General features: G+C 30.1%; 4 protein-coding genes across 7 annotated transcripts; 3 read left to right on the top strand and 1 right to left on the bottom strand.

Annotated features, from left to right (window-relative positions):
- Positions 1-9: 9 nt before the first annotated feature.
- Positions 10-5,562, top strand: LOC126875070 (DNA replication licensing factor MCM4). Its single transcript, XM_050637729.1, has 8 exons — positions 10-247; positions 373-719; positions 1,172-2,058; positions 2,122-2,441; positions 2,519-2,796; positions 3,104-3,504; positions 3,585-3,795; positions 3,890-5,562. The coding sequence occupies exons 1-8, from the start codon at positions 148-150 to the stop codon at positions 3,983-3,985; spliced, it is 2,640 nt and encodes an 879-aa protein (XP_050493686.1). The 5' UTR covers positions 10-147; the 3' UTR covers positions 3,986-5,562.
- Positions 5,257-8,192, top strand: LOC126875103 (ras-related protein Rac1). Its single transcript, XM_050637829.1, has 3 exons — positions 5,257-5,880; positions 6,350-6,737; positions 6,839-8,192. The coding sequence occupies exons 1-3, from the start codon at positions 5,846-5,848 to the stop codon at positions 6,992-6,994; spliced, it is 579 nt and encodes a 192-aa protein (XP_050493786.1). The 5' UTR covers positions 5,257-5,845; the 3' UTR covers positions 6,995-8,192.
- On the bottom strand, positions 8,151-11,412 carry LOC126875078 (exocyst complex component 7). 3 transcript variants are annotated; one of them, XM_050637744.1, is made up of 7 exons: positions 11,152-11,412; positions 10,792-11,028; positions 10,011-10,549; positions 9,377-9,928; positions 9,067-9,301; positions 8,717-8,986; positions 8,151-8,480 (listed from the first exon to the last, which is right to left on the bottom strand). In XM_050637744.1, exons 1-7 carry the CDS (start codon positions 11,162-11,164, stop codon positions 8,209-8,211), a joined length of 2,118 nt encoding a protein of 705 aa, XP_050493701.1. In that variant the 5' UTR covers positions 11,165-11,412; the 3' UTR covers positions 8,151-8,208. The 3 variants fall into 3 exon arrangements, with proteins under 3 accessions (XP_050493701.1, XP_050493702.1, XP_050493703.1); XM_050637745.1 differs by having other exon boundaries at positions 11,202-11,411; XM_050637746.1 differs by having other exon boundaries at positions 11,231-11,405.
- Positions 11,413-11,640: 228 nt separating this feature from the next.
- LOC126875088 (phosphoribosyl pyrophosphate synthase-associated protein 2) lies at positions 11,641-14,476 on the top strand. Of its 2 annotated transcripts, none has more exons than XM_050637783.1 (6): positions 11,641-11,776; positions 12,170-12,259; positions 12,333-12,741; positions 12,814-13,086; positions 13,219-13,365; positions 14,016-14,476. In XM_050637783.1, the coding sequence occupies exons 2-6, from the start codon at positions 12,183-12,185 to the stop codon at positions 14,172-14,174; spliced, it is 1,065 nt and encodes a 354-aa protein (XP_050493740.1). In that variant the 5' UTR covers positions 11,641-11,776; positions 12,170-12,182; the 3' UTR covers positions 14,175-14,476. The 2 variants fall into 2 exon arrangements, with proteins under 2 accessions (XP_050493740.1, XP_050493739.1); XM_050637782.1 differs by having other exon boundaries at positions 11,736-12,005.
- Positions 14,477-14,491: the final 15 nt, after the last annotated feature.

Below are 14,491 nucleotides of genomic sequence, written 5' to 3'. Positions count from 1 at the left end.
TCTTTTGTTACTAGATCCTAAGTATTGTTAGCTATCCACAGTTATAGTTTATTTCATCTTTAATGATAAGAGGCTTCAAGCGCGGGAAAACAAGTGTTTGATGTTCTTTCTTCATTTCAGAAACGTATCAGAAATATACAAAGGACAATGTCGAGTCCTATGAGATTATCAGATGCAGATAGTCCTGGGAGAACTCCTAGAAGACAAAATCAAGATACTAGATCCCCTTCTGCTTTTGGTACTCCCCGTAAGTATATATAATGTATATTTTAAAGGTTATTTTATGTTCACGCTTATAGTGCTATTGTATGTGTTACATATATTATTATATTACGATATATAAGTATTTATTCTATAAACTTTGTGTATAAGGTAATTCTGCTCGTAATGGAGCTGATAATAATGTGGAAACTCCGTTAAGATGGGGCACCACTGGTACACAACAAAGTACTTTAGGTTCTGGAAACCGGGCTGCAACAATTGTTGCTTCTTCTGAACATGAAAGTGCTATTGGTTCTGGTGATCAATTTATAGACCACTCTGGGCCAATTAATGGTTCAGAAAGTGGTCTACAATTATCTTCTCCGATTAATTATGGTACACCAAGCTCGCTGGGGTCAATACGTACCCCAAGAAGTGGAATCCGAGGCACTCCAATTAGGCATAGACCTGACATTAATACGGACAGGCGGTTGCGTCAATTTACGTTACAAGAACCAGTGAGTTAATGATATTTGATGTTACGGTTGTTCTTTAATTTAGAAACTTGAAAAATAATAATAATAATTTTTGTGAAATGGCATAATTTTTTTTTATAGTTAGTCAAATTTTGTTTTATGGTTAATTTTAAAACTGTTTTATAAATTTATTATACGCAGATTATACTTTTAAACTTTATACCATTATGGAAAATCCTAAATAAGTTTTAATATTTTAAAAAGGTATTATAGTTACTTTAGAAGGAATAAAATTTAAGTTTAGATAAATGAAAATAAAAGTTTATACTTTATTAATTTTATCTATCAAAATATTTGATAATATTAAATATTAAGTATTAATATCATATGTTAATGTCAAATAATAAATAAATAATAATATTGATATTGGTGATATTAATTTAGTGATAATGCTAATAACCAGAACAATAAATTAAAAATGACGATGACAATAGATTGCAGAAGCACCAAATGGTACATCAGAAAGTGATACAGCAGGAGCTCATTTGGTTGTTTGGGGGACAAACATAGTAATAAATCAGTGTAAAGAACAATTCAAATCATTTTTTCAACAATTTATTGACCCAGATGCAGAAAATGATGAACTACCAGAAAATATGAATCTGTCAGAACCTTTGTATCTTCAAAAATTAGAAGAGATACATACCTTGGAAGAACCATATTTAAATGTCAATTGCGCTCATGTAAAAACCTTTAATGAACATCTTTATCAACAATTGGTTTCATATCCTCAAGAAGCAATTCCAACATTAGATATGGCAGCAAATGAATTATTCTTTGAAAAATTTCCAGCAGCTGTTCTGGAGCATCAAATTCAAGTACGTCCTTTTAATGTGACCAAGGTTAAAACTATGAGAGAACTAAACCCTACTGATGTAGATCAATTAATTACAATACCAGGAATGGTAATTAGAGTATCACGATTAATTCCACAAATGCGAGAGGCTTATTTTAAATGTAGCGTTTGTGCTTTTACAACCATTGTAGAAATTGAAAAAGGGAGAACCAAAGAGCCTACAGTATGTGCACATTGCACTTATAAATATTCTTTCACTTTAGTACATAATTTGAGCCATTTCTCTGATAAACAAATGATTAGATTACAAGAAGCTCCAGATGAGATGCCACAAGGACAGACGCCACACACTATTGTTTTATTTGCGCATAATAACTTAGTAGATGCAGTGATGCCTGGAGATAGGGTCTCTGTTACTGGAATTTATAGAGCAGCAACACATAAACCTAATTTTGATCACAATTTGCAAGCCATTTATAAGACTTATATCGATATAGTTCATTTTAGAAAGCACAACTCTAAACGGTAAGGAAATAAACAAATTCTAAAATTTGTTTTTATCAGTTGTTTATTTTAAGTTATTCATAGGTTATATGATCAAGAAGATGGAAAAGAACATAATTTTACACCGGAAAGAATAGAAATTTTGAAATCGTTGTCGCAAAAGGGTGATATCTACGAACGATTAGCAAGACATATTGCTCCTAGTATATATGCAAATAATGATGTAAAAAAGGGAATTATATTACAATTGTTTGGAGGAACTAGAAAGACTTTTACTATATATGGCAAGCATTTTCGACCAGATATTAATATATTACTCTGTGGTGATCCCGGTACAAGTAAATCACAATTATTACAATATATATACAATTTGGTACCACGATCTCAATATACTAGTGGCAAAGGTAAAGTAAAACAGGAGTAAACAGTTTAATAGAATTCGATATATTTATATATTTATGTGTACTAATGTATGTTTTAGGTTCCAGTGCAGTTGGTTTAACAGCTTATATAACAAAAGATCCAGAAACTGGACAATTAATATTACAAACAGGAGCTTTGGGACTTGCAGATAATGGGATATGTTGTATTGATGAATTCGATAAAATGAATGAAAGTGCAAGATCAGTACTACATGAAGTAATGGAACAACAAACTTTGAGCATTGCTAAAGCTGGAATTATTTGTCAATTAAATGCTAGAACTAGTATACTTGCGGCTGCTAATCCATGTGAATCTCAATGGAATAAGAATAAAACTGTACGTTTTTCATCAATTTTATATGAGATAAAATCTTGTAATGTAAATACCTTAAATTGTTCCTGTTATTAACGAACCTATAGTCTTTCACGATCTTTCTATATATACCTTCTTTAATGATGTTATGTTTTTATTTCTGTAATCACGAGAGCAATGAGATAATCTGGATTTTGTTTGTAATAAAGAGATTTCAATTGTTTCACCAACAACATAACAACTTAACGTTACAATAACGTTACAAGGTTTAACCAGTATACGAATTTTATTGTGGTTATAGAGTGCATTATATCAGAATATATATTTTCAGGTGGTTGAAAATGTGCAATTACCACATACACTGCTTTCACGATTTGATTTGATTTTTTTAATATTAGATCCACAAGATGAAGCATATGATGGTAGACTTGCAACTCATATGGTATCTTTATACTATAAGACAATAGAGGAAGATGAAGATGAACTGATAAATAGAAGTATTGTTCGTGATTATATAGTTTTTGCAAAAGAACACGTTCATCCTGTCCTCAATGAAGAAAGCCAACAAAGACTGATACAAGCTTATGTTGATATGAGAAGAGTTGGAAGAGGATATGGACAGATAACGGCATATCCTAGACAATTAGAGTCTTTGATACGTTTATCTGAAGCACATGCTAAAGTGCGATTGAGTTCCGTTGTAGAGTTGCAAGATGTTGAAGAAGCTTGGAGGTTATATTAATTGATAAGTATATAATAATATCAATAGAAACCTTTTAAGTAAATCTGGATATTTAATTCATTATCAATAGGTTGCACAGAGAAGCTATAAAACAATCAGCAATTGATCCATTAAGCGGAAAAATAGACATAACTATCTTAACTACAGGTATATCTACAGGAACTAGGAAAAGGAGGAAAGAACTATGTGACGCAATTCAAAAACTAATTGAAAGCAAGGATAAAATTCATATACTTAATCAACAAAAACTTTTTGCTGAAATAAAACAATCTTCTGAATTGGTTAGTAAAAGTACTGTACATATAAGTATAATTGTTATAATATGTAAACATGTATGTATCTCAGAAAACTTTTGAAAGTTGTTATAATTTTTAGCTTGTTACACGAGATATGTTTGATGATGCTTTAAGAGAGCTGCAAAGTAATGGATTAATAACGGTAATTGGGAGAAACAATATTCGTATTTCTTAACTTATTTTGTATACTTCATCATTTTAAGCTAGACTTATGTGTGAACAAAGTATATTTAAAGCAATGAATATACACTTTTATTATCTTTTGCAAATTTGTATTAAATATATCTTTCATCATAAATTAATATTATTTATTATGTGTAATATCCTCAATCACGTAATCTTAAATCTTAATCTATATGATTTTTATCATCAAATTTTTAAATATATAAAGCAGTGGTTCTCAATCTCCTTCTTATAAATGTATATCACCAATATATTAAATAGAAACAAATTGGTATAGTAGTATGTTAATCCGGGCCCTTCCACATGATAATTTGTCAATTAACAGTAATTAGTGGGTTGATAAATTAGAAACTGTAGGTTACAGATTCGTCTTTAAGAATTTTGCAACAAATAAGATAATCAAACAATTTATAATTTGTAAAACTTGCTTATAAAATTTCATTTATTTTATTATCAAAGTTATTATTGTGTTATATAGGAAAATTTATTAATACCGATAATTTATGATGAGAAATTTCACCAATAGTATTAGTTCAGTTATAAAACAGTTACAGTTACAGTTCAATAAATATGTGAAATTTTTCATGATTATTATATGTTATTATATTATTATTGCTTATATTACTTTTATACCCATACTTATATTTATATTATTTTATTATATTATATTATTTTATACTTACACTTATATTTGTATTTATTTATTAAAATTTTGTTTTCAATTTGTTGAGTTTTTAACATTTTTGAATGTTACATATATACTTTTTATTATTCTCTATAGTAATGCTTATATAAATTGATTTTTAAACGACTTGAATGTTAATAAGAATTGAAAGATATACATGATAAAATTACAATACTAAACTTAACCATTATTGTACATTAGCTGAGAGGAAATCTCCTCTCTGATATTGCATAATGTAACAGTATTATATTTTATTTAGCTTAATTTTAATTTTATTAGCATTAATATTTAATTTCTATCAGAATAAAATTAAGAAATTTATAGATAATAGATTTTGTAATTAAACATTATAGATTTTCTATATAAATGTAATTTTTATGAAAGCAAAATCTTTTAATTTTTTTTAATTTGAACTGCTAACCATTTTTAGATTTGTATTGCATAACTTTGAAATATATATTACAAAATTTCCGTATTTTTATTGTATTACGTGCATGTGAATTTTATTAAGCTGATGCGCATTCGTAAAAATCCCCACCAAATGTATTACACTTTACAGTGCACTGGTTATCATTTCAACCATTATTTCATGTGTATCCGATCCTCCATTTAAATGAATTATTTGAAATTAAGTATGTTTTTAAAACAATATTCATAAACACAGTGAATAAGTAAAGCATTTGCTTAAAATTTGTTGTGTTCATAGAAATAGCATTTTAATTCTTATAAAATAAATAAAACGTTTAAGTCTACGTTCATTATTGAGGCCATATATTGAGGTCAGGAGTGCTGCATTTAACGAAAGACCCCCAACTGCGTTTTCTATCAATCACAAAACAAGGACATCAAGGACGTTATAATACATATTTGTTTGTTACCACTGTTATGGTTCTACACAAGTACTTATAATTTTTCTTGCCTATATCATTCCTACTTTTCCTTTGATTTATACATCCTTCCATTTTATGATCTTTTTCTATCTTACTTTTGACACTACTTATTTATCTCTCTTGCGCCTATTTCCTTTATGTTCTCTCTTTCTATTTCACGACATTTCCACTCCTTGTCTATCTCTCTTAATCTTTCCTGTTCTGTCGAATCGAACTAGCCTCCCTTCCTGCGAATTTACGTAGATATTTCTACTTGTGAACGGTTCCAACCTTCAGGATGCAAGCTATCAAATGTGTTGTCGTAGGAGACGGGTGAGTATTTTAATACCTACTCTAATGTTTTGTGATATGTTTGCCTTTTCCTGTTTTCGATCCACATTATTTGATCTAAAGAATCATCGAAGTGTACCCCTTGGCGATTGGTTTTTCCTGATCAAGAACTATTTAAAAGCTTAGTACCACACCCGTTATGCTTTTTAATATGTATTCTCTTTTCTTTTTTTTTTTTTTTCTTTTTTTTTAAAGCAAATCAGAATATCTTAATTTAAAATTATCAACTTTTAGATAATTTATCGCCTCGAGGTATTACTTTTCTCCGTGTTTTCCTCTTTTTTTCCTTTTTTCGTCTTCGTTAAAACTTCATTCGAATTTATATTATTTTATGACTTTTATTCTGATAACGTAGAAATTGTTTACTCATGTTCCATTTATAATTAACCTTTTCATTATCAGAATTTCTGCACAGTCAATTTAATTATCTCTAACTGATTAATTTCTACAGAGCAGTAGGTAAAACATGTCTCCTCATAAGCTACACTACCAATGCTTTCCCTGGAGAATATATTCCAACTGTATTTGACAATTATTCCGCAAATGTTATGGTGGATGGTAAACCAATAAATCTTGGTTTATGGGACACAGCAGGCCAAGAAGATTATGACAGATTAAGACCATTGTCTTACCCACAGACAGATGTTTTTCTGATCTGCTTTTCTCTTGTTAACCCCGCCAGTTTTGAAAATGTTCGTGCTAAATGGTATCCAGAAGTACGCCATCATTGTCCAGCTACTCCAATTATTTTAGTAGGGACTAAACTAGATTTACGTGAAGACAAAGAGACTATTGAGCGGTTAAAAGATAAAAAACTTGCACCTATTACATATCCTCAGGCATGTATTTGTTTAATTTATTAACTAAACTATCCTCTTACTGTTACTCTATATTTATAATAATTTAATAACATAACAACTTTGAATTAAATTACGTTTAGGGTTTGTCCATGGCAAAAGAGATTGGTGCTGTAAAATATTTAGAATGTTCTGCTCTTACTCAGAAAGGTTTGAAAACAGTATTTGATGAAGCAATTCGCGCAGTATTGTGTCCTGTTCTCCAAGTGAAACCAAAACGCAGATGTTTCCTTCTATAATATTAAATGTCCAACGACGGTGGAGCATGTGCAAATGTACTACCCCTCCTCCGATCGGACTTGATTGCAGCAGGACATCTAACTTTGATTAAAAAACCCCGTTGTACGGTCCATCTCTCTACAAGCATCTGCCATGAAAGCGCACAAATCAATTTATATAATGCGTATAAAAAGATAAAGAAGAAAATATATGCAATTTAAGTGTTTTGGACATTAGCTGAATGTTCTGATGAGAGAAAGGAAGCCAAATGAAAACTGAACTGATAATGTACAGTATATTAGAGTGTGTTATTAATATTAGTTATTACATACGAATTATAAGAAATTAAACATTATGTATGTGCGTTTGTGAGCGCACTAGATACTAATCAATTTAATAGAAGAGCTGAACCATTTTATGTAAATTTGCATTGTATATTTTAGATTAAAAATGTAATCATACAATTTTGTCATTTTTTAAATTTTTGGTATATAAAGAGATTGATACAGTAAAAACATTAAAGTAAAAAATATTTGAATATGAACATTACATATTAATGGGAGTTGTTTTTAATCTTTAAATAAATTGAATTTTCCAGCTAATAATTTAAGTGAAACTAATCATAAATTATATCTTTCATTGTAAATATACAATTGCAAGTGTGTAACATGAAATGATTTTCATCTTTAACTAAATTGGTTGATATTACTATATACATACCATGGAATAAGATAATCATGTAAGTTTTAGAAATGAGCGATACAAGTGTGATTTCAATTCTCTACCTCTCCTGTATTTTCATGTTGTTGCAATTTTGCTGTAATTCATACGCACAACATGGCTAAAAGAATAAAAATATCAGAGGTAGAAGAAAATGGTACGTGTGTATGAATGTTTAAGAGTGCATACGAAAGCCAAGAGAGAAAGACAGAAGAAGGAATTATTCTATAACAAATAATTGTACATAAATGGTAAAAGTCCAAACTGTATTCCTATCATTATCATTTTACATGTATAAGCTGCTGAATCTAAATCGGACGTTACTTGTTTTTTATATATATATTATAAATATATATAAAGTGGGGCTGGACCGAGATCTATTTCAATCGTCGCAGATCCACTGACCTGTGCAATCTATCCGGGGAATGGGGATTCAGTCCATAAAAATATCATAGATACTGTAACTAAATATGCTTTATTAAATGGGTGTTTATTAAATTTTTCTATTTATTTATTATGCCGTTGTGTCAAAGAACGTATCAATTAATATAGATATTTGTTCCGGAGTGTATTTTATATATTTAGTTGGGTTCTTGGAGAATGATATCCCCCGATACTTATTATGAAAATTCATATAAAGAGGAACAATAGCTTGTTGAAGCTCTTTTCGTAATTCTTCTCGTAATCGAGCATCAGGTACGGAATAAGAACGTTGACATTTTGCAACTTCTTCTAATTCTCTTGTAAATCCCAAAAATTTCTCTTTCAAAGCTTTTGCTGCTGGTTCTGTGAAAATAATAAAAATCCTAAATCTTCGTTCTTAACATCTTTCTGTTTACATGTTACACAATTGATATATATCATTAAAACCTCCATAGTTATATTAAATAATTTCGTGTATTTTAATTTTACGTAATTCATTATTTAGTTAATGTTATATTCAAAATAAATATTATTACAAGAACATTTTTTTTTTTTTTATTTAGTGTTATAAAGTTTTTCTAAATTGTCAAAATACAAACCTGGTTCATCGAAGGGCTGTTCAAGATAAGCGCGCGCTTTTGCAAAGGTAGTAGAAACGTAGTTAGCCTTATCGCGCAACAGGAGATCGTGATATGTTTGTTCTGCGCTAGGTTCTGCTAATAATAAAAGTTCCATCAAGGAACTACGACGTAAAGCATTTATAACATGATTATGATTGTTTAAACGAAACAAAGCTCTTAATGCAATGTCCGAATATGAAGTATCACTTTTACTCACGAGCACCAAATTCAATTGTGCTAATACCTTTTCTAAAAATAAAAAAATAATATTAATAAGTTTTATAATATTTTCATAACATGTCAAAAAATAGGGAAATAGTGATACCAACTAATGTAAGTGCCAAGAACAATTCTATACATATTTTCTGTTTGTTTTATAGATGTTGCACCTTCCATATCAGCACTACGTCTTAGCACAGCTCCTGCTGTATCTGCATATTCTGCTAATTGTTCCAAGAAAACTAAAACATTGCTTGTACTTTCTGCTACAGTACCGTCTTTAGGTAAAATTGAACTAGATTCATTTCTGACACTTTCTGCAAAATCTTCCAATGCTTTTGCCCCCTATATTGTTAAATTATGTAGTATGTAATTTAAAATAAAATTTTCATTATACAATCGTATTGCGTTACAACATACAGTTATGTTTAGAGTATTAAGCACAGAAGTAAATTTTGATCTAAGGGCGTAATCGCAGCCCTCAACAGTACGTTCCAAGTCTGGTTTTAATTCTCCAAGATGTTTCAAAATTGGAAAGATTACTAGCACTGCAGAAAAATCACGCCGTACGATACATCTCTTAGCACGAGTTGCTATACTCTCTCCATCATGAGCTACAAGATCCATAGCTTCGCGTACTGTAGCCTCTAATACTTGTGCTTGTAGACTAATCGGTAAAATTTTAGCAACTAGTGACCGTTCCGCTTGCATAAGTTTATGAAGACCAACCGTTAACAGCAAGTAATTTTCCATTTCTTGTTCATCTGGTGCTGTATCCTCTACAGAATGTCCAGATAACTGTGGTGGTGGCTTCCTAGATGCAGTTAAAGACAATCCCAAACCAGTAGTCTGAGAAGCTTTTAGCAACATTCTACTAGCTTTTTTTTCTAAAGCATGCTGTAATCTTTTAGAAGCTCTTTTGCCACTATTTTCTTGAATTCCCAGTGAATGTCTGTTCCCAAATTTTGTTTTCTACAAATAGCAATATAACTAGTATTAAATTGTAAATAATCAATTAATTATGATCAAAAGAATATTTTATTAAGTTTCTTACTGGTAAAGGACTTCCTGCATGCGTACTGCCACCACTAGCACTCCTTTGATGTTCTTTTAACAACTGTAAAGATCTTAAAACAATAGCAGAACGTACAGATGCATAAATTTTTACATGTTTACGGTGTCCCCTCTCCTCCAACCATGCAGCAATTTTAAGTAAATCTCCTAAAATACTTTCTGGTAATTGACAAAGGGATTGAGGGGCATCCTCACCACTAGTATCTTCGTCTGATCCAATTAAATCCAAAAGAACGATTGGAAGAATTGGTTTACTTTGTCTAGTTAAAATATCATGGAATTCTGCATATAAAGCATCTAAACCAACAACAAACAAACTTGTTACATTTTCTAATTCTACAGAGCTTGGATTATTTTTTTGAAAATAACGTTGAGCATTGTAAAGACGATTCATTGCTTCCAAAAAATTATCTAGTCCTCCAGATCCTCCTGGACCAGCTCTCACTGTAGCTTCTACTTCTTGACAGACCCCATAGTACCCAATAGCATGATCTAAAGCATTTAACGTCATTTCTATATCTGTAAAGACAAAATAAACGAAATTACGCTATTACATGACAAATTACAGATTTGAAATATTTATATGATTAACATTAAAACGTTCAGATATACTGATTGAACTAAATATTATGAATTAGATACAATACTATTTAATTAATTTGTCATTTGCTGAAAATGTCCCAATAAAAAAGCTATAGCAACAAAATCTGACTGTCAAAGTGTCAATATATATTAATTGCATTTAGTTTATAATAATATACTTTGTTGTTGCGCTTGAAGGTTCCCTGTTTCATTGTAAACAGGAAGTATGGTTCGACGCAATGTAGCAAGACGTTGTTCTAAAGAAGATAGAATTCCTACAACATTACTGGTTAACTTCCTGCTTCGTTCTTCTGCTTCTTTCAATGCTTCTAAAGAAGCAATTTCTGCTTCTAATTTACATTGTATTTCAAACCTTCGTTCAGAAGTATCTGCTCTTGTAGTGTGCATTATTTTATCTGAAAATAGTACGATACATATGTGTAACAGAAATCGGGAAATATTTTAAATTCTTTGAATAGTTAGTGTCACTTTATTCGCCATGTAAAACACGTATATTAAAAATATTTGTATAAAATTACGATGTAATGTCATTGCTATTTTAATATTGTATGTTATATTATGATATAACCTTTTTTCATTACATTATTGCTATTGTACCTTTATAATCGATCGATTAGATATCAAATAATTATTAAAGATTTTCTATATATTCATGAATACAAAGAGATACAACATTGTGATGCAACTACTGACATAAAAATGCCCTATTCAAATGAAAAGTTTTATTACTATAATTTTGAAATCTCAGAAAATACTGCTAAAATATATGACTGCTTGCTATTGTAATGTACTCTGTGTGATTAAACAAACTAAATAAATTGCAAAAATACATGAATTAAATATTTGATTTATTCAGTGTATTAATAAGAAGTACTATATCATATTAGTATATTAGATACGACAGGAACCTAACATAAACAAACAGTAACTCAAATTTAAAAAGAAATTAAAATAACACACTATTACGCTTTTAACAAAAAAAATAAATATTTTAATGAATTGACAAGAATTAAGATCATAAAAATTTAATCCTAGCTTTTTCAGCTCTAGAACTATCGAAAAAACGTAATAAAAATTTCGATTTATTATGGCCATTTGTTAATAAGTTGGTACTTCTGGAATTAAGCAGCTGTTCAAGAAGCAGTATGTAATCGACAAAGAGACGAAACATAAGAATTAGATCGAATTCGACTTGATCTTGATACATTGATACCATACTTTACGTTCGAATTAATAAGTTAACAGCATATCGTTAATAGGATTATAGAAATACTAACACATAAATAAATAAGGAATAATCTAATTTATAGTATTAGATATAGTAATTCAATATAGATGTTTAATCTATTATCGTATTTTTGCATGTTATAAGGTATTTACATTAAATATTCTATGTCATTATTAAGCATTATGAGCGATATACAAGTATAAGTGACTGAGATCTGTGTGACCTTTATTTACATAAGATAATAAAGATACTTTCTCCTATACTTTTAAAGAAACAAGTTACAGATTATATATTCATTTGATTTTTAGAGGCATTTACAATATGGACAAACCTGTATCTTCAGATATTGTACTCATTGCGGGCAATTCCCATCCAGAATTGGCTAATCTTATTGCCAAGTACGTTTTCACAAATATACATGTATATTTATAATCATTCATTACTCCAATTATAATTGCTTTGCTTTATTAGTCGATTAGGTGTTAAACATGGAGGATGTTCTGTGTATCATAAATCAAACCGTGAAACTATGGTTGAAATTGGAGATTCTGTGCGTAGCAAAGACCTCTATATTATTCAAACGGGAACAAAAGATGTAAACAATAACATAATGGAACTTTTGATTATGGCATATGCATGCAAAACTTCTTCTGCAAAGAATATTGTCGGCGTAATTCCATATTTGCCTTATTCTAAGCAATGCAAAATGCGTAAACGAGGTTGTATAGTTTCTAAATTATTAGCAAAGATGCTCTGTAAGAGTGGTTTAACACATATAATTACAATGGATTTGCACCAGAAGGAAATACAAGGATTTTTTGATGTACCAGTGGATAATTTGCGTGCTAGTCCCTTTTTATTACAATATATTCAAGAATCTGTGCGTAAATAATATTAGTAAAACTGATTATCATAGAATTTTATGACTTAACTTCGAATTTTATTTTATTAGATACCAGATTATCACAATTCAGTGATAGTTGCAAGAAATCCTGGTAGTGCAAAAAAAGCAACTAGCTATGCAGAAAGATTACGTTTAGGAATAGCAGTCATTCATGGAGAACAGCGGGAGGCAGAGTCAGATATGAATGACGGACGTTATTCTCCACCTGCATTGGCCTCGCGAACAATGGAAGTTGGCGTTGGTGTGCCAATGCATCCTGCAAAAGAAAAGCCTCCAATTAATGTAGTGGGGGATGTAGGCGGACGCATAGCTATTATGGTGGTATGTATGTTTAAATGTAAAAATTAAAGAAAACGGGACAATTTATTAAAAATTTGTACATTTGATACATTACACTTACATTGTGTTACATTACAGTAAATTTCTACATTATTATGCATTGTTATATTTCAGGATGATATGATAGATGATGTTCAATCATATGTAGCCGCAGCAGAAGTTCTTAAAGAAAGAGGAGCATATAAAATTTATGTTCTAGCTACGCATGGACTTTTAAGTTCTGATGCACCAAGATTAATAGAAGAATCTCCAATTGATGAGGTAGTATAATATTTAACAGCTTATTTAAAACGACATAAAGTTATGTGAAGCAGTTTGTAAGCGAACCATTTCACTGACATTTACTTGATCTTAAATAGCTTTGTGAAGATCATGATTATGTTTTCAAATGGACATGTAGATTTGCATTGTATATTTTTAGCTGATATTAGAATACAGATTTCCGTTTGACGATTCAAGGTCGTCATAAGGTTAGATAAATATCAGTACGGCTCCTTGATATACTATAGTTTTCGTCTGACATACTTTTACGTGACTTTTGTATCTGTCGAGATATCTAATTGTTTCCATTTAAATCGAATATGTGCATAAATGCATGTATATACAGGGTGTCCCATCTGATGACATAGTTTGATCTCATCCTTCTTAATGGTAAGGAAAAGAGTAGGTCATTCCGTTTAAAAAACTTTACTATTAAGATCTCAGAAGATCTTGAGATGAACTTCATTCTTATAGTCTAATTTCCTCCTTGAGATATAATAATTTTCTCTCGAAACATTTTTTCTTTTTGCACCGTGACAAATGAGAGAGTAATTAAGGGTGGCAGACTTAGGTGGCACTGTATATATGTATATATATATGTATTTAAGTTTTTTCTTAAAGTTGAATCTATAATTAGATATTATTTTTAGGTCGTTGTTACAAATACTGTTCCTCATGACGTCCAAAAGATGCAGTGTCCAAAAATAAAAACTGTTGATATCAGTATTTTGCTGGCAGAGGCTATTAGGCGTATTCATAATAAAGAATCCATGTCATACTTGTTTAAAAATGTCTCTTTGGAAGATTAAAAATTACAATGAGATAATATCTTTCAAACATACTGACAGTTTCCATATCTGAGGACCATATGCAAAACATATCTATTAAATTTTGTCTATTACTTTATTTTATGAAGAATTAATCATGCTAGTCCTGTTTTATATAGATACGCGCGCGCGCGCGCGCACACACGCACACACACACACACACACACACACACACACACATTTGAATTGCTTGACAATTTCTATACATTTAAGTTTCTGTATATCTGAACTGATAACTGATAAACTTACATAAAATAGATTGCAAGATTTTGGTTTTAGTTGTATATGCGAGTTTTGAT

This window comes from Bombus huntii, chromosome 17 (genome assembly GCF_024542735.1).
Source record: "Bombus huntii isolate Logan2020A chromosome 17, iyBomHunt1.1, whole genome shotgun sequence".
In the NCBI taxonomy this organism is placed as follows: Eukaryota; Metazoa; Arthropoda; class Insecta; order Hymenoptera; family Apidae; genus Bombus; species Bombus huntii.
This window is presented reverse-complemented; position numbering and strand designations above follow the sequence as displayed.

Coding starts and splice junctions, on each gene's coding strand:
- LOC126875103 (XM_050637829.1), top strand. CDS start 5,846: ATGCAAGCTATCAAATGTGTTGTCGTAGGAGACGG. Junction 5,881..6,349: donor TGTGTTGTCGTAGGAGACGG/GTGAGTATTTTA, acceptor TAATTTCTACAG/AGCAGTAGGTAAAACATGTC. Junction 6,738..6,838: donor CACCTATTACATATCCTCAG/GCATGTATTTGT, acceptor AATTACGTTTAG/GGTTTGTCCATGGCAAAAGA.
- LOC126875078 (XM_050637744.1), bottom strand. Junction 9,929..10,010: donor ATGCAGGAAGTCCTTTACCA/GTAAGAAACTTA, acceptor TGCTATTTGTAG/AAAACAAAATTTGGGAACAG. Junction 8,987..9,066: donor TGTTCTTGGCACTTACATTA/GTTGGTATCACT, acceptor TTTTATTTTTAG/AAAAGGTATTAGCACAATTG.
- LOC126875088 (XM_050637783.1), top strand. CDS start 12,183: ATGGACAAACCTGTATCTTCAGATATTGTACTCATTGCGGGCAATTCC. Junction 13,087..13,218: donor GACGCATAGCTATTATGGTG/GTATGTATGTTT, acceptor GTTATATTTCAG/GATGATATGATAGATGATGT. Junction 13,366..14,015: donor AAGAATCTCCAATTGATGAG/GTAGTATAATAT, acceptor TATTATTTTTAG/GTCGTTGTTACAAATACTGT.
- LOC126875070 (XM_050637729.1), top strand. CDS start 148: ATGTCGAGTCCTATGAGATTATCAGATGCAGATAGTCCTGGGAGAACT. Junction 720..1,171: donor AATTTACGTTACAAGAACCA/GTGAGTTAATGA, acceptor CGATGACAATAG/ATTGCAGAAGCACCAAATGG. Junction 3,505..3,584: donor GATGTTGAAGAAGCTTGGAG/GTTATATTAATT, acceptor CATTATCAATAG/GTTGCACAGAGAAGCTATAA.